The sequence below is a fragment of the Rhynchophorus ferrugineus genome, unplaced genomic scaffold (assembly GCF_030347505.1).
Source record: "Rhynchophorus ferrugineus isolate W39M unplaced genomic scaffold, kcgeb_rfMv2 rfM4, whole genome shotgun sequence".
NCBI lineage: Eukaryota > Metazoa > Arthropoda > Insecta > Coleoptera > Curculionidae > Rhynchophorus > Rhynchophorus ferrugineus.
The window spans coordinates 18,051,582-18,076,517 of NW_027472583.1; the positions used below are offsets into that span (position 1 = coordinate 18,051,582).

Consider the following 24,936-nt stretch of genomic DNA (forward strand, 5'->3'; position numbering starts at 1 on the left):
ACGCGTTTAAAGTTTCATTTTTAGATGCCTGTTCACTAAAATAGCTATCGTTATCTCCCAAAATTCTTTAAATTTTGAAAAATCGCCTTGGGGACATATTCTTAAAGGGTTAAAATTTGTGAATATGAAAAAATCGATTTCTTAAATTAATATTGAGAGATAAATTAAGTGGTATTAAAAACATCCTCTAATAAACAATTCAAAATCATATATTAGTATAAATGGGTGTAAAGCACCGAGGAGTAATTTTCTATAAGATTAAGATATTGTATTTAGGTTAGGAAAAATTTTTATGAGTATCTGTAATATAACAAAGTTCAGTACCAAAAAAAAAGTTGACTACTATATTAACTAAGTTTAGTCAAATTTATTTGGTACACTCATGGCAAAATGTTAATAACAATTGTGTATATGCACTAGCAGACCCAAGAAGGCCGACCTGACATGGTTTTCATAAAACTACACAAGCAATAAAATGTTTAATTAAAACATGTTTTCCATCAAAATTACTTTCGACATGAAACACGCTCTCTATTACAAAAATATTACCCAGAAATGTCGTAATAGCAATTCTATTTAATAATTTGTCCAGAATCAAGGAAAGATAATAACAAAATTCCATCTGGCTTCTAAAAAAATTCCATGCCATCAGAATGTCTGGGGGCTTTTCGCTGGAATTGCTTTGTAATACAAATATGGGAAAGATTCAATCATCTAAAATGTACTCGACGTTATAATATTCTCCCCCTATACACGCAAAATTCCTAATACTATATGTGCTTCGTTTTCTTTTTATGTTGGTGGCGGACGACTGAAAAAAAAATGTTTAAAGTAGCGGGTGGCTGTTTGATGTTAATATTGCGAATTCATAACAAATAAGGAGTTAATATTGTCGGATCTACGCAAAAACAGGGGAACGGCTCCAAATTTAATTAAAGGCTTTGAGTGTTATAAAGCTTTACTTAGTGTAGAATATAATTTGTTTTATCCATAATATGCGAATAGTCAGTTGATGATTGCAAAGGGAATGATTAAGTTGTTAGGATTCACATATTTATAATAAAATTCAGATCCTAGGTTTCAGAAGCAGTTGTTTTTTCTGATGCTGATAATTTCGGTAATTCCATAATCAAGAATATATAGTAAATGGACGCAAAGAATGGTGTATAATATACGTGATGGTTACGTTCACTTGATTACCCATCATAAAAATTGGTTTTCCGTAATACTTCGTTTTTTAGGAACTGTTCGTCGTCATTTGAATTTATTTCATAATAACATTTAATTTAAAATTTTCAAAATTCGGCAACATACGGCAAATATATGGACCAAATAATATGAATATCTGATGTATACAAAATATTTATTAATTAGTAAGATGTTAAACCACCATTTCTTTTTAAAACAACTACAATTCTTTGCGGAATATATTTGTAAACTGTGGTAGAATAATTTCCAATCGAACATTGTTCCACTCTTACATAAAAATACCCGCCAATTGCTTCAAGGATGCTGGAGATGGAAATCTACTCCTCATACAACAACACCTCAAGGCACATACAATATGGGGCAAAAGTACCGCTACCATTTTGATTGTCTATAACTTTGTTTAAAGAAAAAACAACTAAGTTTGGTTTTCATAAAAGGTTTATCTGGTCTTTAATTTTTTTTTGTCATGATTGAAAAATTATATCGGCTAAATGGTGACCGCGACTCGCTATGGAACTTTCGAACTCTTTTTAAAGCATTTTTCATGACATCCTGCAATATCTGAGGCTGAATGTCTTCAATTACATGACGAATATTATCTTTAAGATGTTGAATCGTTTTGGGCATATTCACATCAACTTTTGGTTTTAAAAAGCCCCATAAGAAAAAGTCTGATGCTGTAAAATCCGGAGATCTCGCTGGCTATGCTAAATCGATGCTTCGCAAAATTAATCTTCGTGGAAAAACGTCATTCAGTAATTTAATTATTCAACGAGCTGTGTGTGCTGTGGCACCATCTTGCTGAAACCACAAATCCTCTAGTTCTTGCTCTTCCATTTCAGGTCAATTTCTTGGTACCGTTCAGCAGTAACAGTAACTGCAACATCTTGGTCATTTTCAAAAAAAAAATTATCAATGATGTTTCCAGCATGAATAACATACCATACAGTTGTTTTTATTGCACGTTTCATGAATTAATTGAGGTTTCTGTGTGCCCCAGAACCGATTCTTCTGTTTATTGACGTGGCCACTGAGATGGCTGAATGGGCTTCATCGCTTATTATCAATTTAGATTAAAAAAATCTTCAATTTCACCAGACAGCCTTAGGATTACATTACTATACTCAACTCGTTAATCAGTATCTCTTGGTAAAAATTTTTAGACTAATTGAATTTTATATGGGAATATTTTCAAATCAGTTTTCAAAATTCACTTTAAACTGCGTTCAAAAATGTGTAACTGGGAACCACGTCTCTAAATTGATGTTTCTGAACACTATCGCGCACCAGAGCCACATTTTCAGTCATGCCGTACTGTCGAAAATTCGCATGTAAACGATAAATTGTGGTTTTGTGAAGCACAGGATGATTAGGATATTTTTGACGCAATTTCCGCTCAGGGGCATTAATGGAACGATTATTTTCAATAAATATTGTGATTATTTCTGCTCGTTCTTGTCGCATATGTTTATCCATAATAAAATTTGGACGTATACAAAACACGATGGTTAAAACGAAACTGAGCTAAACATAATGGTAACAGGCGGGACTTTTGCCCCACCTGTTATTTGATGATATGCTGATGCACCTCAAGTTAAGACAGAACCTTTTTAACTGTGCGTATGGATATATCATCATCTTCAAATATGACTGTGTAATCCATCAGGAGCAAGTGAATATTTTTTTTTGTTATGATTGAAAAATTATATCGGCTAAATGGTGACCGCGACTCGCTATGGAACTTTCGAACTCTTTTTAAAGCATTTTTCATGACATCCTGCAATATCTGAGGCTGAATGTCTTCAATTACATGACGAATATTATCTTTAAGATGTTGAATCGTTTTGGGCATATTCACATCAACTTTTGGTTTTAAAAAGCCCCATAAGAAAAAGTCTGATGCTGTAAAATCCGGAGATCTCGCTGGCTATGCTAAATCGATGCTTCGCAAAATTAATCTTCGTGGAAAAACGTCATTCAGTAATTTAATTATTCAACGAGCTGTGTGTGCTGTGGCACCATCTTGCTGAAACCACAAATCCTCTAGTTCTTGCTCTTCCATTTCAGGTCAATTTCTTGGTACCGTTCAGCAGTAACAGTAACTGCAACATCTTGGTCATTTTCAAAAAAAAAAATTATCAATGATGTTTCCAGCATGAATAACATACCATACAGTTGTTTTTATTGCACGTTTCATGAATTAATTGAGGTTTCTGTGTGCCCCAGAACCGATTCTTCTGTTTATTGACGTGGCCACTGAGATGGCTGAATGGGCTTCATCGCTTATTATCAATTTAGATTAAAAAAATCTTCAATTTCACCAGACAGCCTTAGGATTACATTACTATACTCAACTCGTTAATCAGTATCTCTTGGTAAAAATTTTTAGACTAATTGAATTTTATATGGGAATATTTTCAAATCAGTTTTCAAAATTCACTTTAAACTGCGTTCAAAAATGTGTAACTGGGAACCACGTCTCTAAATTGATGTTTCTGAACACTATCGCGCACCAGAGCCACATTTTCAGTCATGCCGTACTGTCGAAAATTCGCATGTAAACGATAAATTGTGGTTTTGTGAAGCACAGGATGATTAGGATATTTTTGACGCAATTTCCGCTCAGGGGCATTAATGGAACGATTATTTTCAATAAATATTGTGATTATTTCTGCTCGTTCTTGTCGCATATGTTTATCCATAATAAAATTTGGACGTATACAAAACACGATGGTTAAAACGAAACTGAGCTAAACATAATGGTAACAGGCGGGACTTTTGCCCCACCTGTTATTTGATGATATGCTGATGCACCTCAAGTTAAGACAGAACCTTTTTAACTGTGCGTATGGATATATCATCATCTTCAAATATGACTGTGTAATCCATCAGGAGCAAGTGAATACCACTATAACGCTGTCCATATCAAAACTGAACCTCTCCAATGCTTGACTATAAGAAGAAGACAATCTGGAGCATATTTCTAAATTACCCTGTTTATATATATAGTTCAACCAGAATTTATCGAAACGTTTGGCCACCCTAGGTCTTAAATACTTGTGCAATTATTACGCATATAAGTTTAGAGCGTGTCTAATCCCTTCACCTAGCAGAGACATGTTATTACACATGACCTAGATTTTCCTTTAAATAATCAAACCGTAGAATTTACCCACATACTAGGGGTAAATCATTGTTATCTAGATAAACAAATATTTGATCGAAATCCTAACAACCATATGCTGGCCACACAGGCGTAATAAACTAAAATAAGTCCCTAATAAGCCTAACAACAAGGATAACCTCGAGACATGGAAAGACGGTATCGATTTTAGTAGCCTTAAAAATATTTCTTTTTTTGCATTGTTATGTAAATACCTGCGCCCTTGAACACCATAAATAACGATTATTCAGCTGTTAAAACAAAAAAAACTTCGTTTCTGTGTAATGGTGGCTGAATTTATGGTTCGATGTCGTTGGATATGCACGAACAGAGGTTATCGGTTGTTTTGTCACCTGCCCTTTTTGTCAACAGTCTGTTTGATTCATTACTATTTGATAACGATATTTGTTAAACTAAAAGTATAGTGTCAAAATACGTCAAATTATTCTATATACAAAAAAGATAAAACACTATTACTTGTTCAGAAGTAAAGAGATCTGTTTAAAATTCAAAAATAAGATTTATTACTGATTGTTTCTTTTTAATAGGACCTATATAATTATACCGATTACCGGAGAAATCCCTAGTAAACATGTTCTTGAAAGAATTAAATTATTCTAGATAGGCATTATAATAACATCATTTTATAGATTTGCATCTTTACATTTCCACAACTGGATTTTTTTCTATGTATTTCTAATACACGAAAAAAACGAATGGGGTAAAAATCCGTTTTATTGCTTAAATGGCGGGTGACATATTTTGTTTAAGTATAACGAATGTAGTTCTTCATAAAATGTCAAGTTACAACACCTTATTAGACCTAGGCACACACAAATAGCTCATTATGTCAAGGTATATGTTTAATTTCATTTTTTCAACTCTGTAGAATAATAATATAAATCAATAGTAATAGTAATAGTATAAATCAAACAAACCCAATATTTTTCAAAAGCATTACTGAATATCTCAAAAACTACTATTATTTTTATATGTAGGTAGATAAACTTAATTAAAAATAATTTAATATACTTAATATTTAGTAGTAAACTTTCCCTTTCCATAAATTCTACTCCTGAGGATATTAAAATACTTAAACCCATGACTAATACATACATTGCCACTGGTGTTACTCCATAGTTGAAAAAGTACCACCAAACTATGATGTCATCATCATATTTTAAAGCTGATTTTGTATCTTTAGAATTCACTCTACTGTGCCTTAGATATTTTATCCCCTTTATATCATTTGAAACAGATAATTCAAATTTGTATGTATCTGACATCAACACATTTCCATTGGTCATAATTCCTATTTATATGCTGTTAAAATATCTGCTAATAATAACAAAGTAATTGCAATAACTGAAAGACCCAAGCCCTGAAAACTGGTTCCTCTGAAATTCTACCTTTTCAGTAAAATAAGCGTAGAAGAATAAAAATATAAACAGCCGGCTTGGTGGCACAGTGGTAAAGAAAACAGGACGGTCCTCCTACTGTTGCGATAGCCGCGGGTTCGAGTCCTGCTGGGGCATGGTCGTAAATACGTCTTGTGATTATTTAATATTTGTGAATGTCCTAGGCAAGAGTGCAAAATCCGACAATGATCCCAGCCACGTCAGTACCCAGGCTGGGTAAGACCGGATGTCTTCTGAGATGATTTCTAAGTTGGTCACTCGCCAGTCGGTAGGCTTAATGCCGAGGACCATGGTTCGAAGCCCACGTTAAATAGTAGATCCAGTCCAGATAAACCCACATAGTTGGTAAAGGCAGACATTAAAATATTTAAAAAATATAAACGCACCATTTTCAAATATATATTAAATATAAGTTATCCCCAAATGGGGCCAACAATTACCTATGACCCACTAAAAATGCACTTTTCGCATTTTAAAAAGCACTCTTTGTTGAAATTAAAGTTTTCTTAGCCAGTTGCTTCTGCTCGCATAAGTGTCTTCTTATTGATATAAAAGAAATTAAAAATGATAGATGTTCATTATTTGTAACAATGACAAAAAAGTGGAACTTTTCCGAGAAATATTATCTTCTAATTTGGTATTAAGCTCTCTTATCGCTGATGTTCTGGTTTCTTAGGGCTTTAGCAAAAAAGTTAAAGATGATCATTTGTTCATTCACCAACAACATTTTACTTAAACTCAAATTCAAGTGGCAATATTAGATTTCCTGATCATTTCTTTTATTTACATTATTAAAATCTCATCATCAGTATAGATGACACATATTCCAAAAATATACAGACACGCAATTTAATACGATAATTTAAGTTATGAAAAATAAAGTGATACAACGCGATATTCCTCTAGAACCTATAACGAGTGTAATTCAACGTGTTTGTGTGAAGTACTTCGAAAGAGTGTCGGTGCATCCCAATGTACTCGCTAATCAGCTAAATATGCGACGTAATAGCGAAGTGCGTAAACTAAAACATTTAACACCACCTGATCTGATTACTGGGCATTTAGAATAAGCTTTAGAATAAGACTAATTAATTCAGATAATATTTTATACAGAAGATCGCTCAATGAAGTGATTTTCTGCGTGCCATGTAAATATAATATAGACATAAGGAATACTTGTTGCCTATAGGGCAGATTGTAGAATCACAAAGAGTAAAAAAAAGGTATGAAAAGCGTAGAACTTAAAATAGCTTTTAGTTTATTTGGAAACTATTTTATTTCAACACAAAAAGTTTAAATGTAGCGACTTATTGAAACGACTGTACAGATCACACTGTACTGTCAATCGTATTTTAACATAAATAGAACTATTATAACATTAATACTTCACTCACCATATCTTACAGTCAAATCTAAAGCCGCCATTTTTGTATTTGGACAACAATTACCGCATCAATCACGCTACATAACAAAAATACAGAATAATTGATGGCGTTATGTACACATATAACATACATAATGCAATTTTTTACTTGGATTAATTCCAACAAACTAGCACAGAAACCTTTAAAATATAAAAAAGGACTATGTAGATGAAAGTCCATCCACCAACAAAAAGCAACGGTCCCTGAGAGAGTCCACGGTTATAGAACAAGTTGTTTATTCACAGCTTATCTATAAGACCAGAGTTATTCCTTATCGGCATGTAGCTCTTCTTGCAACCTAATACTGGCCAAAAATAAACTGAATAATCTTTTGAATAAGTGTATTGCAGTCGAATTAAACTATACTGGATATAAACCTTTATTCACCACACTCTAGTATTTGAGACTGAAAACATATTTAAAACACTCTTTCAGTAAACCAATAAAATATTGGATAAATATAATTAATATATATTATCATAAAACTAAAAAACGCAGAATGAAATATAACTTAAATCTCATTTAATATAATCAGCCAGTCCATTATAGATAATGGATTCTATAGTATATATTAAAATAAAAAAATAAATTCACAAACCCAAACAATTGTTCGTATCAAACGCTATAAATAATAAATAGTCTCACGAGAAAAAAAATGCTGTTCACCGAAAAAAATAAATAATCGAAAACCAACTTATATATATACTCGACCATTCTTTATTGTATAACGGAATATGAGGGAAAAAAACTTGGACCCAAAAGGAAATTCAATATTTCCCTCCATTTTCGAAAGGCCCATTGAAAACTTATCAGCAAATAAAAATTCCCCTAAATACTAAACCCTCAAGCTACCGAAAGGAATAATAGAAGATTAAACAAAACCTTTTATCATTCTATGCTTATAATGCTTATAATCTACAAGCGCACTAAAAACTAAATTATTAAACCCAAATTTATTTCCATTGTGTCCAGTAAACAAAACAAATATATCACAAACAGAAATAGAAATTATTATGTTTATAATGTCAATATTTCATTTCAGATAATATTAAGAATTTTTTGTTAATAAAAAAATATTTTATTACAAGAACAAAACTTATTTCCTCATAGTTGAAACATTGGAAAGTTACTTTTCAGAAATATCTTTTAGAAAGTTTAATTGAAAAATATCCTTAGAGTACTCTCGTTGGTGTTTTCAGCGACTAAATTAATTTCTTACAGAAAAGTCCTTCGCCAACTTTTGGTTATTAGAAGTTTTTCAATGTGTACCGTTCATTTAATTCACAGTTTAAAGTTTTCATTTTATTTATCTTTTAATTATAAATAAGTGCGTAAGTGTATAGTTATATATAAACGTATAGGTTAATAGTATATATTAAAATTCTCCTTTTACGAACTATGGGTTTATATGGACTAGGGCTAAAGTTTAACGTCAGCATTAAGCCTACCGCCTGGCGAGTGACCAACTTTAGAAATCATCCCAGAAGACATCCGGTCTTACCCAGCCTAGTTACTGGCGTGACTGGGATCATTTTCCTTGTCGGATTTTACACTCTTGTCTAGAACATTCACAAATTTTAAACAATCACAACCATAAATTTACGACCATGCCCCAGCAGGATTCGAACCCGCGGCTATCGCAACAGTAGGAGGACCGTCCCATCGTCTTTAGCACTGCGCCACCAAGCCGGCAAAATTGTTTAGTTTTATCTCCGCATATATTTATTTTCACTGGATGTTTTATAGTTTATTTCTCTGTCAACTTTTTAGCAAATTTATGAATTATCATAGGCTATAAAACAATTGATAAAAATTGTTCATCGAAATCAAGTACTTCTTTAGAAATAGGATTCCTCATTCTTAAGGATTATTTTTCCTTTAATGAACAGTATATAACAAACTTTATTATTAGAATCTAACAAATATATAGTAGGTTATGGCATATAATTTTACTTAATTTTGATTTTTATTGACCTTTTTTCATATTTTTTATGAAATTTTTTTCTAACAAATTTACATTTTACACATTATTTTTTATTCAACCCAAGAAAGTCTACAGAGTCTAAAATAAGACCGTTAAAATTGTTTCAAAGTAATACTTAACTTCTTTACATTGCAGTTAATATAATTCTGATTTGGTTAAAATATATCCTTCCAATATGTTTAGAGTTTGTCCAATGAAGAAATAACAATTATCATCTTTTATGTACTGGGCCCAATTAAATAGAGCCTGTTAACTTATATATTCCACTGTTTGAAAATTAATATCTAAAATGTAAATAAATATGATCAATGAATGAAGTAAATGCATGGAGCTACCAGAAAATGCAGAGCTTTAGAAGAGTGATTAATATAATATAGCTAGGAACTAAAGTTTAAACTCGTTCTAATAATTAAAACCTAATAATTATCAGGAAAATCCAAATTATTTTCATTTAGTAATGTCAACTAATTAAACTAAGCCCACCATTATTTCGCAATGCCCTAAAATATTTCTTTATAATTCACCATTATTTCAATAAAAATAATTTCACTACAGAATAAGAAACAAAAGTGCTTCATTTGGCCAGATATCTTTGAATGTATGATGATAGAATGTTCACAATAATAGAACCTATATGATAAAAAATATTGCTCGCGAACGAATTTATCATTAAATGATAAACTGTAAAATTCCCTTCATTATCATATTACTTAAGGTACTCTTACCATCACAGAACGACCATCACAGTAAAAATATAATCTGGAAGTAGATCTTAGGTTAAGCCTCATTTTAATGAATAAAATAATTAAATATAGCAGAGAAAGAAGAAACATTAAAATAACTGTTATTGCATGCAAAAATCCCTGTATAAATATCGGTATTTTATATCTGTACTTATAATTATTAGTGCAAAACTGTTTAAACTTTATTTCATCTCAATACAAAAATATTTGTAGTGTTTTTAGTTTCCGATGTTCCCCTACTTTTTGGGTCAGGATTCTTTTTAACGTAAAAGCACTTTTTTCTGAGATAAGTTTTCAATGGACCCTTTGCAATTTAGGGAACGTATTCAATTGCCTATAGATCTACCATTTCAAAAAAGAAATATCTTGTCCCCTATAAAAAAAAACTCTTCGCCTTTATTCGGTTGCACAATAAAGATTGGCGAAGCCTATATAATCAGTCGTTATTTATGTTATCAGATAACGTGTCTTATCAACATTGCCATTTGTTATTAACAACACATAAGGGTACATCCTATCTGTTACAGATTAAACGTGGCGCGCGTAAAAAAGTAAGAAAGCTTTTTATACCTACATTGGTTAGGTTGAAATATTTTTTATTAATTAAATTTCATTCAAATTATATTAAATATTTTGAATCTATATCGATTAAGCTGTAGTGAGACGTAAAAATCGCAATCTTGCTAATTATGAGTTGTTATTATTTAACTAAATAATCCATAGTAGTGCTATTTGGATATTATATATGTTTTTTCATCATTATAATGTACCGTCTCTCGTAGCATCAGCTCTTAGTTACGTTTTCCCAACAATGTATCTTATATAATTCAGCAACTTCCCTATTGGCCCTATTTAACTTCGTCAGGTTCAATTTTCTGGTTCTATAGTCTTTCCTTTTTGTGATCAGAATTAACCTTCTATACAATGTGATTTAATACCACTTGATCTAATTATATGAGGTAATTTGCCACAAGTACCGAGGTAGGGAAGAATAGTACATTACACCACAAGGGCCAAAAGAAGGGCGGAATTTTCTGACAGGACTGAGATTTCAACTTTTGGCCCGTGTGGTGTATATGATTTTTTCTCATAGCCGGTCGAAAGTACGTTATTTCAACATTCAAAACAACTATCCCTATTATTAGGGATGAAAGTACGTACTTTCAACCGAGGTATGAAAAAAAATAGTTTGCAATGCAACTACGAAATTTAGTCACATTTTTATACAAAATTCATAGAAATGCTACTCGTCTACACCGGCAAAGTTATGGGATCAATTTGCCCAGTGGGTTATTCCATATCATTAAGCTCTGTACTTTATAATTCAAAAAAAACAAACCTGCGCCAACTTTGGTAACACCTTATATTTCTATATAGCAATTTATTAATTTATATTAACTATATTACTAATATTATTAAAACAAAAAAGCATATCCAAAAAAAAAACAGATATACAGAGCATGCATTGATTTAACGAAAAACTTTCGACATAGAGAAAAAGAAATACTATAATCTACTATAATATAGAATATAATACTGTAAGAAGAATTCAACAAATATATGAAACAAGTATCAATGCTCTCATTGAAACAACATAAAAAAGACATTTTCAAAACCCAAGAAGAAATTATACAAGGCAGAGCTTTAAGTCCAGCCCTATTTATAAAATTAACGAATGAAATATTAAAGAAATTAAAATAGAAAAAGCAAGACATAATGTATGAAATATGTAAAAGTACAAATGTCGGTTAAAGGTTTTACGGATGATGTACATATAATAACTTGTAGACCAGCCAACCTACAAAGCATCTAAAATAAATGGAATATGACACTAAAAGAATATAGAATGATAACAAATAAAGTAAAACCGAAAATGATATTGATTTAATAGCCAGATGAAATAAATGTCCAAATTAAAGATGTAAAAATAAAACAACTAAATTAACGTAAATATGTCAAGAGAAGAAAATGAGTGCCATAATTAAAAAGAAACAATTTATGCTTCTTTCTATATGGTAAATTTATAAACTATAAAAGAAACATCAAGCCAAACGAAAATCGAGGAGTACAAAACTGTATATAGACAATCCCTAACATACGCTTGTGAGACGTACTTCTCAATATATAAACACTAAAAATGAAATGCCTCAGAAGAATCAGCGACAGAACAAAGATGAACTGGATGAAAAATAAAGATAAAGCAAGGGACCTCAATGCTTAATCAGTGTCGAACTAAAAAATATTAGAGATATGTATCAGGGATTAAAAGAACAAAATTAAGAAGACAAAATACACAGAAGAAATGGAGAAAATGTATATACTGATTAAAAGAGAACAGACACTAACCATAATACACTTACACCATTTAGTAGTACTAAAAGTGATTGCGTATTATGGTAATATGATATTGATTGGAAAGCAATTAAATGTATATGTAAATCATTTAAAAAACAGTATTTTAGAAAACTTGTATTATATAACCTATTTGAAATAATTTTAAAAATTACCATAGCTCTACCCATCGTAGGTACTGCGCCTTTAAACCATGTCGCTATACCTTCTTCGCGATAAATCCTTATCAGAGCGTCGAAGACATTCCTGTAATTTCTACGTTGCTCTGGCGGCAAACGGCCATCCGACGTCATACGAATTAAAGCTACTTCAGATGGTGTCCCGACAAAAGCTCCGCAAATTCCAGCGAACATACCCATGAGAGCCTTCAAAGCAAAACTCGGAGGCTTCTTGTCAATTGTGGTTAATTCCAATAGGTATGTGTATATTCCTGGAAAACAATTTTTTAAACATTTAAATTTATTAAATAACACGTAATATTAAAAAGTACAATTGTTATATTGATTGATGATAAAAATAAATTGAACTATATTAATGACAATTATAATTACATAATTATATTTCATTATTATCATTGTATTTGTATTGTGACATGACGAATTTTGTGAAAAACGTTTGCCACTTCTCTTTTGAAATCGTACTCACTAAACTTGTGGGATTTCTTGTCAAAAAATTGACATATGTGATTTTTACAAGCCTGTTTCAAAGCGAGTAGAAAGAATAGTGGTCAGACGGAACAAGATCCAGGCTATACGGTGAATGCAACAATTTCTCTCAACTTTTGTGTAGCCTAGCGTTGTCAGGTACTCCATACAATTCCTATTCATTAATTCTGATCGTCTTCTAAATTCCTACTCCAATAGCATTTTTTATTGTCAACAGATAATCAAATGAATGATTTGATCAGGTTCTAGAAGCTTCTTTTCCGTTCACATCAAATACTTTATCAAAGAATTAAAATATTACAATTAATTACAATTCATATCGAAACTAAACTATCGAGCTTCTTTTAGTATGCAATGTTACATAAACGGTTCAGTACTGTTGTATAGTCGATATATAGTTCCATATCGATGCGGATAAGATTACCGAGATATTTTTAAGGCTTTTTTAACGATTGGCTGCTTAGAGCGAGGTTTCGATCAATTTTCAGTAAGCCTACGTTGTACTTTTCTCTTTTCGGAAGTAAAAAATAAAACTTGACGAAAATTAATTTCTGAAATCTTCATTGTATAAAGCGCAATAAATGTTGACTGAGTAAACGAAGACTAGATTTATATCTAGCATATTCTACGAATTATCAACTCTCAAGCAAAAAGAAAATCAGAATAACATTTATGATATATTAAAAGACTCAATTATAAAGTTTAATTAAGTAAAAGTTAGGTCCCATAATACAACGGTGTTATTTATATTTTGGAAACTATTAGAGAACGTCTCGTCATTTAAACATAACTTGTGTAGTTTGCAGTGCCTTGAACATGTTGTATTAGTGAAAAAATGGAGTTAACACGTGAACATTTTCGAGCGATAGTTCGTTATGGCTTTCGACGTGAATTATTAGGACTAGAGTTCATCACTTTATTTCGACTTTTGGTGATGAAGCCTCACAGAAGCTGAACAAGTGAAATGTTGGTATAACGAAATTATTCATTGTCGCAGTTCGCCGAGAGAGGAAAGTCGTAAAGGTGGTTCAGAATATTCAAATATTCAAATATTGTGCTTTAAACTCTTGCTGTGAATGAAATGACGTAAAATTAAGTTATCCTTGAGCTTTAGAATGACGAACATCAATAAGATTTGAAAAATTCTAGAAAGATGCTCGTACATATTTTCGCTAAGAAATACAATCGCGGTGCATCCAAAGCTGTATATAATACACATGCAGGTGACGAAGCTTGAAACTATGAGTAAGAGCTCCAAATAAAACAGCAATCCACTGTATGAGCCTTCCAAGACGAGCTAAATTCGTCAAAAGTGATTCATGCACGATCGGTTGCCTGTTTGTGACATAAAAATTGGATATGTGACAACCATTATTACCATTAGAGTATCATATATAGTGGTGAACTGTGAATCGTACATAACCATTTGTCTACCAGAACCCTTTCGTGGACCAAGAAAGAAGCATCAATGAGTGATCATTCTTCAAAGATGTAAACACATTGATTTAATTAAACTGCCGATTTTAACGATGAGTAGGTCGAATTTATAGATCACAGTATATTATATTTGGCACCAAATAATCTTTTTATTTCTGCATATCAAGCATAAAATTGCATGGTTAACGTTTTTCGCTACTTGAAGAATCCGTTCATGCATTGAAAAACTACGTTTTGAAGCCGCTTCAATAAATTACTGTCAGAGAATGAATAAAATTCAAAATATAAATAACAACCCTCGTATTAATACAAGAGGCTTTTTTACAACGGGAAAACTTTTAGTAAGATTAACTGTTATTTAATAAATAGATGGAAGCCATCATCTTTTTATACTCTAATTCATTGAGCGTACGTAAATTTATGGTGGAATGGTTGTATATGGTGTCTTAATAATATCGAAAATTTATAAAAAAAAAAATTCAATATGTTCTGTTTACATTATATATTTTTTAGAATCTTGATTGAGTAAATCGTGTAGTCCAACAATATTTCCAAATTTAAAGAAACAATAGCTCTTCAAATATTAAATAGGCACTTTTATATCCTCAAGAGTGCACTAGGGCTGTCAGCCATGAAGAAAAATATAGATATTTCGATTTGTTAATATTTTTGAAAAAATATAGATATATCAAAACAAAAAATAAACGATAAAGCAAAAGTTCTCGAATCGAACTCTTTCCCGCTTCAATCCTGTTTTTCATTAAATTTACGTTAAATTTACTTGACGCCCAGAGGAAAACAAATCTCAAGACGCCCAGAGGAAAACAAATCTCAAACCAAAATTTCGATACTCTCATTCAAAACCCTAGGTTTTAATTTCGATATTTTACTTGGCAACTAAAAGTTTGAGACCCTCATTTACAACTATCGATACTTGCCGATTACCACGACTTTTTTTTTGGTTTGGTTTGCCATATTAAGGTATCACTTAATTGAAAACCAGAAATTTTGTTCAAAATGGAATATAAAAAAGTTGCGATTTGTCACCAAAGCTAATCAGCATTTGGTTTGCTGTACCGTTTTAACTTTTTAAATAATGGCGACCTCAACCGGTATTGTTGCATCGATTTTCTGAAAAGTTCATTTATCACGTACACGAGCCTCCATCAATAACATATCAGTTTGCCGGCTATTTCCGATTGCCTCGGATGCGTGCATTTCAACAGCAATTTGTGACTTAATTGACTCTTTCTCGACTCTGCATTCAATATGCAACCATCTATATCGATAGCTATTTTTATTCTATCGGCTAGTACAGCTTCTAACTATACGACAATACCTAATTTATCTTGTACCATCCTGAAATATGTAGGAGCATAATCGAAACACAAAACGCTGAATAACAATTGCGTTACTGCAGTTAGGTGAAAATTGATGGATTCAGCATTAATATTAACTATGGTACTTAATTATAAATAGAGCAAGAAGCATTAGCGCTATATAAAAAGTTTCCATTACAAATATTATATTTTTCTTATAGTCTAGTACCTAATCCAGTCCATCATACAGTCCAGTTCTTATTATTTAAAATTCGTATTTAATCATTGAGTGTATAGCTATCTATATTATTTACAAACTACTTATAAAATTGCTAACACTTAACAATGTTTATAGCCGGCTTGGTTGGCGCAGTGGTAAAGGCGACAGGATGGTCCAACTACTGTTGCGATAGTCGCGGGTTCTAATCCTGCTAGAGCATGGTTGCAAATTTATATTTGTGATTGTTTAATATTTGTGATTGTCCTAGGCAAGAGTGTAAAATCCGACAAGGAAAATGATCCCAGTCACGCCAATAACCAGGCTCGGTAAGACCGGATGTTTTCTGGGATGATTTCTAACTTGATCACTCGCCAGTCGGTAAGCTTAATGTCAAATATAGTAGGTCCAGTCCAGATAAACCACTAGTCGATAAAAGGAGGCTTCAGAATATGTATAAAAGAAGAACTAACGGCGAGATCTAATGTAATCGCCATCAAGAGGATGGGACCTACCTATTAGGTTATTGCCTGTGCCTACCCAATGGAAGAGGGGTGATATATAACGATATCTAGGAGAATCTATTGATATTTACTTTGTCTCAGCCGCAGCTCAACATTTTGTGGGAACAAATAGTAATCACAAGGAACAAGGGGAATACGGCGGGTATGGTAGCTCTTCCCATTTATATATGTTCCCCAGTGTGTTTTTTCCGGTTTTGCAAGATATGGCCGAACGTGTTGCCTTCACTGTTCTAGGTCCATTGCCTTCAAACCCTCTTCTTCAATATTTTTTTACCTATCCTAGCTCTTTATCTTCGCCGTTAAGATCATTAGTTTTAAAAAGTAGAAACCAATTGCTAGTTGCCATAAGCTTCACAAAGCAATCAATAACTTTCAGCCGCCTTTCCTTTATATCAAGCTAAAAATGTTAAATTTACTCGGTACGTATTCAGATATTTTCAACGCATTGAAAACATGCTTCAACATGTAAGGCTTCAACCTGAAATTGATTACAAATGTTGTTACAGTCGAAATACTTCAAAAAACAGCTGCAACGAGCATCCTCAAAATAACTGATAAGAGTAACCATTTTCACTTTGCAAGTGCCCATGATAATATTACTAACTTATTTTTATTAATTAGTTTAATATTCTTATTAATATATTTAGGGGCCTATTTTGTTCCAAATATATAACAATTCCAACTGACATTTAAATTCGAAAATCAACTAAAACATCTAACAGTAAATAAAATGTCTGTGCATTTATTAGTAGATCCGTATGAAACATGGCACAATAGTTAATTAAATCACAATTTGATATTAAACGTGCATACTCGAAATAATTGATTATCTGATATATAATGAATGAAATTTATAGTAGATCGCCATATTTTGGCTCATTAATTGCTTAGAGTTAAAAAATAAACCAATATATATGGTTCCTGTAGCTATAAATATACAAGGATATCGCAGTGAGTTTTTGAATTAACAGAAGAACAGAAAAAACACAAGTTTATCACCATAGGGTATTTCACCATGAAGGACAAACATCCGGTTTATTTAGTCGCTAACTAATGCAAAGCTGATAAACCAACTTCAGAATATACTGTATATTTTGAGCGAATTTTTTCTGTATTTTGGGAAACTAGCTCATAAGGGAAAGAATGAAAAAAGAAAAAATGGAAAATCCTTTTATAACAGACGTACTCATTTAAGCGCAAAAGGCAAAACTTATAGAATTAATGTAGTGAAACAAATGAATATTGTTTACAGTTGTATATTGATATATAACTAACTTAAGAAACTAATTGCTGATTATTAAAAAAACATCTTTAATTTTAACCTTGTAAACTTTAGTTCGGAAAAGATCAATATTCACATAACTGAAATTACTCTAAAATATTTGTAAATAAATTTGAACAGGTTTTAAATACATAACAGTATTTATTCCGCATTACATAGGATTGTATTACATAAAATATATTTTTGATTATATATAATATATTGTAATATTAAGTATAGATCATCGTCCACAAGATTTGGGAAAAATTACATGTAAAAGTGGCATTAGAAGTTTTAGACGTGGTAATGATTTATAAATACAAACCAATATTTTTAATTTACGCCTCTCTTTCGCTCTCAACTATTCCACTACCATACTTCAACTGAAACAACCAATGATATCCAACGATGGATGAGAACAGCTCAATTAAATCACCAGTTGTTACAGAAATATATGCAGCGTATGCAATATGGAATAGCTAGATAACTGATATGTAATTAATGGTTACCCGCGGATATGATAAACGACTTTGATCCGATATGAAGGTCGATAGAACCTCCATAAATACAAGAGCAATTAAAGTGATATTTATAATTGTTAGTAAACGCTTAACTGATAATAACTGGACTATCCTTAAACATTACATCACAGATATTTTAGTGGTGCTTGTGTACTCTGAGTATTTTATATGGATTAAGTTCTATTAGATATACTAGTCGACATTTGAACACATTTCCTAATATAATAGAGTTATTAGCGATTTATGCCAGGATAACATATATTTCAGTATTTACGTCATTACGAAAATGAGATTTCCTTTAAACTAATATCGGAATGCTGACTAATCAAAATGAATAGTCGTGAGGTAAACTGATGCATTCGGGTAGATAATTAACTAATGAAAATGTCAATATGAAAAGAGTATAATAGGAAACAAGTTGTAAAATAACGTTTCCAAATAAGGGGTAGACGTTGGCATTGGTGTAAAATTACCCTTTCATCGTCAATTAGTGTTTGATGAGTTACTAATAGATACTGATATTTCGCCATATTTTCATTTTATTCCAACATGAGGAATAGGCCGTTGAATGCTAGTATAAATCAGATCACCCAAACAGAAATCACTATTTACTGTGTGTTTAGGTAAAACTAACTTAATCTCTTAACAAACGAATTTATAATAATATGTTTTAATGCTTTGACGATCTTCAATATATAAAACGTAGTCTTATATAGCAACATCAGAAAAGTCAGAAATGTAATGTGACATGACAAAAGGAATCACTAAAATGTGAAATGATCTCTACAAAACAACAATTGCCTAATAATGTTAGTTTGTAATAGTTTATTATAATGTATATATTGTTTGATATTTATGTTTCTACAAAAAAAAACATAAAATGTCACATGTAACATGTATATGTAAAATGTAACATATTTCTTATATAATTAATTTTGTAAGCATAATTTCATAGTATATGATTCACCTTTCTTTTATAATGGAACTTAAGTTTAAATTAAAAAATCAAATATTACCGTTAATATCAATTAATTTTCCTGTACGTGCATATTGAATACATCGCAATAGTCAATTAAATTTCGAACTCATATTAAACGTACATATTTGAGCAAACCCGATAGGACTGATAAATTGATATTCGATTTAATATCCATCTATATATCAATCATGATATGGATAACTGAAACATTAATCGATTTTCTAAAAGAATCTATTCAAATTAAATCCATTAAATTTACTTATTTTTAATGTAATATTTTGGGCGATATTTCGCAGGAGTATTGTGAAAATACTGATTGAATTGTTAAAAAAGTTATTGATCTCTATACTAAAATAAGGTTGTTGCAAGAATATAATTGGGTTACTGTTAGAATTTTTTTTAGAACTTTAAAGCATTGTCTTATGCCCAAAAGCTTTTTTTACGATATTTTATAACTTCGTTCTTTTTTGATTGATTGTTTACGAATATTTAATTACCTTTATAACCAGCAGTTTGCTAACATGCACAGATTTATTCCAAAATCCCACAATCATCTGTTCATAATCCCGAAATCCCGGGTTTAAAAGTATAATCTATTTAAGTGCTATTGAGTAAAACAAGATACATACAAAATTATTATTTCATTAAATTTTAATATCATAAACGAATTAAACCCCATGACGCAAGGATATAATGCTCCTCTGATAATACAAATCGTATGGAAAACAGCGGCAGTTAAGAAAATATATTTGTTACTTTCTCCAGATACAGATTGCGCTTCAGTCATTTATTTATGACCAAAATCGATTTGATAAGAGCATTATTTTATTCTCGCTATTGAAGCACTATTTCAGTCTGTCTAATCAGAATTATAACAAACCGGATTGGTTGGTACAGTAGTCATTGCGGCAGGACGGTTCTCATGTAGTTCAGATAGTCACGGGTTTGAATCCAGCTGGAGCATGGTTATAAATTTATGTTTATGATTGATTATAATTGTACCAATCCATAAAGAAAGAGCGTTTCAGTAATAGAAATTATTTTAATCGGTTAAAAGAAAACGATACGAAATATGCCTTCGATACCAACATGGATAATATGAAAACAGAAAAAAACTGACACGGATGCTAAATCACATATCCTAGCGGACCTTGTTATGATGAAATATGACATTTAAAGGCATCTAAGAAAAAACGCAAGAAACCGACAATTTAAACCCCTTAATGCTAATAACTATAAGTGTCCAGACCGACCATTCATATACATTAAATGCTCATATGGCCTAAAGTACTTTTTTAATGAAAGGCAATTACCTTTGACTTAAAATTATATTACAGTACTTTTCCGTGATATATAATTTAAAGTTATGAATTCTCAAAGATGAGAGTGTCGAGTAAATAAATAATAGACATAAAGAACTTTTAAGTACATAATTATTAACTAACGAAACAAGCAGCATAAAAACTAAAATGTTTTGAAGTCAAGGCTCACAGACATAGCGCCAAAAATACTTAAGAATATTTCGCAAGAGGATTATGGAATTATATTCGCCCAGAAAGAAATTTTAATTAACATTCTGGAATAAATTCTGGAAGGTAATTAAAGATTTTTTTCCTCGTTAACAAGAATAACAAAAAATAAAACTGATTCGCACCGTTTATAAACCAAGATTACAGACAATTTTTCTAGATTTAATTCAGTTTAGTTCGTTAATATATAAATGCTTTGAAATTGCAATAAGTTTTTTTTAATAATATAAAAAATATTTTCATTTAAATAGACTTTATGCCTACATACTAAACTGTAACCTTCATCACCTATCTTCTATTCAAATTACGAATTCACTTTTCATAACATTTTGTTTATTTATATGAAATCTAATGACTCACCCAAATATCGAGTATACAGAGCTTTTCATTAAGGGAGTATTACAAGTTAGAGTTATTAAATTGTTAGTTTTTAACTTTAATTATTATTTTGTTTAATTTTCCTTTATTTAACTGTTTTAGTCTTGTATATATATATCTTATTTTGTATTTGTAATAATAAGTAAGTTGTTCATAAATAAATTACTTTAAACCAATTCAGACTAATAATTTTTTGCGAGAAAAATTGCCTTTTGAATTTTGTTGTGTTGATGGAATGGAATATGAAATAAGCTGTGTGTTAACTGTAACAAAATTATTATTTTAGTTTAAACGGCTTAGCGAAAATATTGCTTGCCTTTTTGAGAAAAACGATTGAACCTGGAGACATTACCTTTGTCACAGTTAAAGTTTATATAGAGAAGGAATATTTAAGCATATTTCTTTTGTGTAATATGCGCTGCAAGTAAATATATTGCAATAAATCGAAATACGGCCAAATCAAGTAACCAGGAATAGCCATCAGATTGGTGACAAAACATATAAACACATAATTTAGGTTCTGGTCGATGCAGTGCCAACTCCAACTCGTATAAGGTAGATTATTAGTTGTTTCTGTTGAAGATAATTCACCTACGAACGCGTAATTTTTAAATTCAATATCGGGCAATTTTGTAACTTCTTACTCTCTTGACTTAACTTATTTAGGAATATTTAATTATATTGTTAAGAAAAAGTTTTTTAATTAAAATACATTTCAGCATAAGCCTCTCAATAAACGTGGATTTATCGGAGAATCTCACAATCAACCGCAAAATGCTGACAGGCAATTTTTTATCGGAAAACAAATATCTAATTTATATATATTTAAAACGATAATAAAACGGAAAGTGTGCATGTTAAAACACTGTTAAACGAAGTTATCTAATTTAAGTAATTACATAATTTGTATAGATGAAGCGCATTTTATTCTTTTGACATTTTATTAATTATTTGATTATTTGCTGTATTTACTTAAGTTTTGAAAAATCAATAGTTAATTTAATGGTTGAAAATACTTTCCTTTAATAAACATTTCTGAATTCTGAAAAAAAATTAATCTAATTATGTTTATTATTATTTTAGTATACCTATCTTCATATTCAAATATGTATTATTTCATTTAAAATCGTGCATATTTGCATATTTATATGTTTATGCTCTAAGGTTGTTACAGTCCTGAAAATCTTATGATACTTACTTATTAGTAAATCAAATATTATTAGCAAAATTAAGTAGTTATTTTAACTAATTAATTTATTAATTAATTTCAATTTATATATATATATATATATATATATATATATATATATATATATATATATAATTAATTAATTTATTAACTAACTAATTAATTAATACTTGATTATTGAATCTTATATGGAAGTCAGATTTAATTAAATGAATTTTAAAAAACGGTTAGTGAGCGTTAGTTCTTGAAATAGCTGTTTTAATACGTTTTAATTTACAGATATGTACTATTATTATAAGTAATGTAAATTATCAAATATATTTCTAATCTTGTCTTGAAAATAGAGCGAAAATAAGTTTTAATAACATATTGTATTTTAATAATTCTGTTATGTGAGAAATATGATTAATAAATTTTGATCGAATTTCGACTGCAAAGTGATCGCTAGTAACATGTAATTTTCTTTAGTGGTAGACTATAGGCTGTCAGAATTAACCAGCTAATCTTAAATAAAACTACATATACATAAAAATAGTATTATGTTTACCTAATCGGGTGGTAGTGTAGGTAGCTTGACGTAGCAGTCCTGCTGATAAACCATTGTAGAGTTTGAAGAAACCTTCGTTTTTCACTACACTAGTCAGAATGTGAATAGAACTTTTATGTTCTCTAGTTTTGGATCCCTCCCCACTCATTTGCATTCGGTTCTTGAGCAAATCAAGAGGCTGTACCACACAGGTACCCATCATACCTGAAAACAAATATGATATTAGTTTCCCTAATTTTTTCTTAATTGCATCTTCTAATAAATGATTAATATTATGAAACATAAATACTCGTATACCTCTTAAATATTTAGAATTTGTAACTATTATATTTAATAAAAATATATATATATTAATATGACACATAACAAATATGATATTAGTTTTCCAATTTTTTTAAATTGCATCTTCTAATAACATGATTAATATTATGAAATATAGATGTTGTATACGTCTTAAATATTTTGAATTTGTTATTATTATATTCATTTAAGAAAAAATTATAAATATTTAAAAAATAACAAACGTAACAGGGTGGCCTTTAAGAGCCATAATGTATAAATATTACTTTATCTAGCCATAGTTGACATATGAAATTGAAAATGACTAATGATCATATTCTATAATATAACTAACCCTAACATGTGAAAAGTTATTTTTAGTGTCCTGCTACATTGTAAGGGTAAAATTTAACGCTTGTCCTAATATAAACACAATCGTGCGAGTTTGCCAACTGAAATTCTATTTTATAGTGTTTTTATTAACTTGGAACCTTTTGCCAATACAAAACCCTTACCGAAGGGATGGAAAAAGTTTTCAAATTTAGATAAAATAGTTTTTGTTGTAATAGTATTTCAAATTAATTTTTTGCTCTATAGAATTTGAGTTCTAGCTATATGTATAAGTTTCGATTTTTTATTGACTGTTTTATAACTACCACTTAATAATTGTATCGGATATAAAGTACTCAACACCTCAAATATACGTTTTGTTTAGTAATTTTTAGTAAAATTATAGTACCATAATAAATGGCAGAAACGACAGTCTTCTTTGAAAGATTATTTTCTAATGCCTTGTTCCATCAGAAGTAAAAACAAATATAGTCAGCCATGACTCCCAATTTGATTAAATGGTGTGTCTTCATCTCTGTTCCTATGTACTATGTACATGGACATTGACTTATAATTAATACACTTACGGTTTTTATATGCTACTTTCAAAACAAAAAAAATTAAATTTTGTAGACAGAAGGCATAGATTCATTTTCAATCTAACATAAAAGAGCTTTTATCGGAAACACTTAAATTCGGCCAGTTAACCACACGGGTATCCATTTCAATCCGCAGGTAAAATATGTAAAATTCTCCTTAAATTTTTTATGGTCGTCTGGATCCCCAAAATTGACACCCATTTTTCGTCACATTTTTTAACAATCAATTAATTAATAAAAGTTATTATCAAACTTGATACCCCGCCAGTTCAATATCCAGGTACCCGGGTACCCACTAAGATTAATGTACATGAACGACAAGTTTATACACACTTAAGAGACTGCTTATTAAAGTATTTAGTTAATTGGACTTTTAAGTTGATAATAGAAAATATAGTTTGTAATTTTTTTATGTAAACAATAATTAAACAATAATTCTTATTATAAACAATAACAAAAATAGTAAGTAAGAAATACATAAGTCCGTTTTATTTTATTTTATTTTATTAATATTTACTATTTATTTATTTTCATTATTTTATTTATTATGATACAGTGCCATATAAAAATTGAAGTACATTAAATTATTTCGTACATCCTTCACTTATTGTGGTTGTAATACAGTGTTCGTCACAAATAGGGTTCTCACATACCGAACATATTTTTCTAGATTTGCGACGTTTTCTAAATTCACTTTGGAGACATTCATAGCATACACCAGTAATCTATTTCCTCCCAGTTGAATCGAGCTGCGTCTGAAGTGTCAATATTACAGATGATACATGATGATAGCTCGACCAAGAAGAAATTCAATCGCCACATTCGTTGAGAAATGCCTCATAATTTGTGCATTATTCGAACGACTTTCA

The 24,936-nt window shown here is 30.5% G+C and overlaps 2 protein-coding genes across 4 annotated transcripts in view; one reads left to right on the plus strand and one right to left on the minus strand.

Moving 5' to 3' along the window:
- Positions 1 to 24,936, plus strand: part of LOC143195855 (uncharacterized) — a 192,023-nt gene that overhangs the window by 44,566 nt on the left and 122,521 nt on the right. The gene's annotated exons all lie outside the window — the stretch shown is intronic.
- LOC143195854 (mitochondrial 2-oxoglutarate/malate carrier protein-like) overlaps positions 1 to 24,936 on the minus strand; it is a 33,839-nt gene that overhangs the window by 4,123 nt on the left and 4,780 nt on the right. The window contains exons 2-3 of the mRNA XM_076403329.1: positions 22,860 to 23,063; positions 12,449 to 12,723 (exon numbers count right to left, since the gene is read on the minus strand). Of these exons, the coding sequence (XP_076259444.1) occupies positions 12,449 to 12,723; positions 22,860 to 23,063 (479 nt within the window). The remainder of the gene's footprint in view (positions 1 to 12,448; positions 12,724 to 22,859; positions 23,064 to 24,936) is intronic.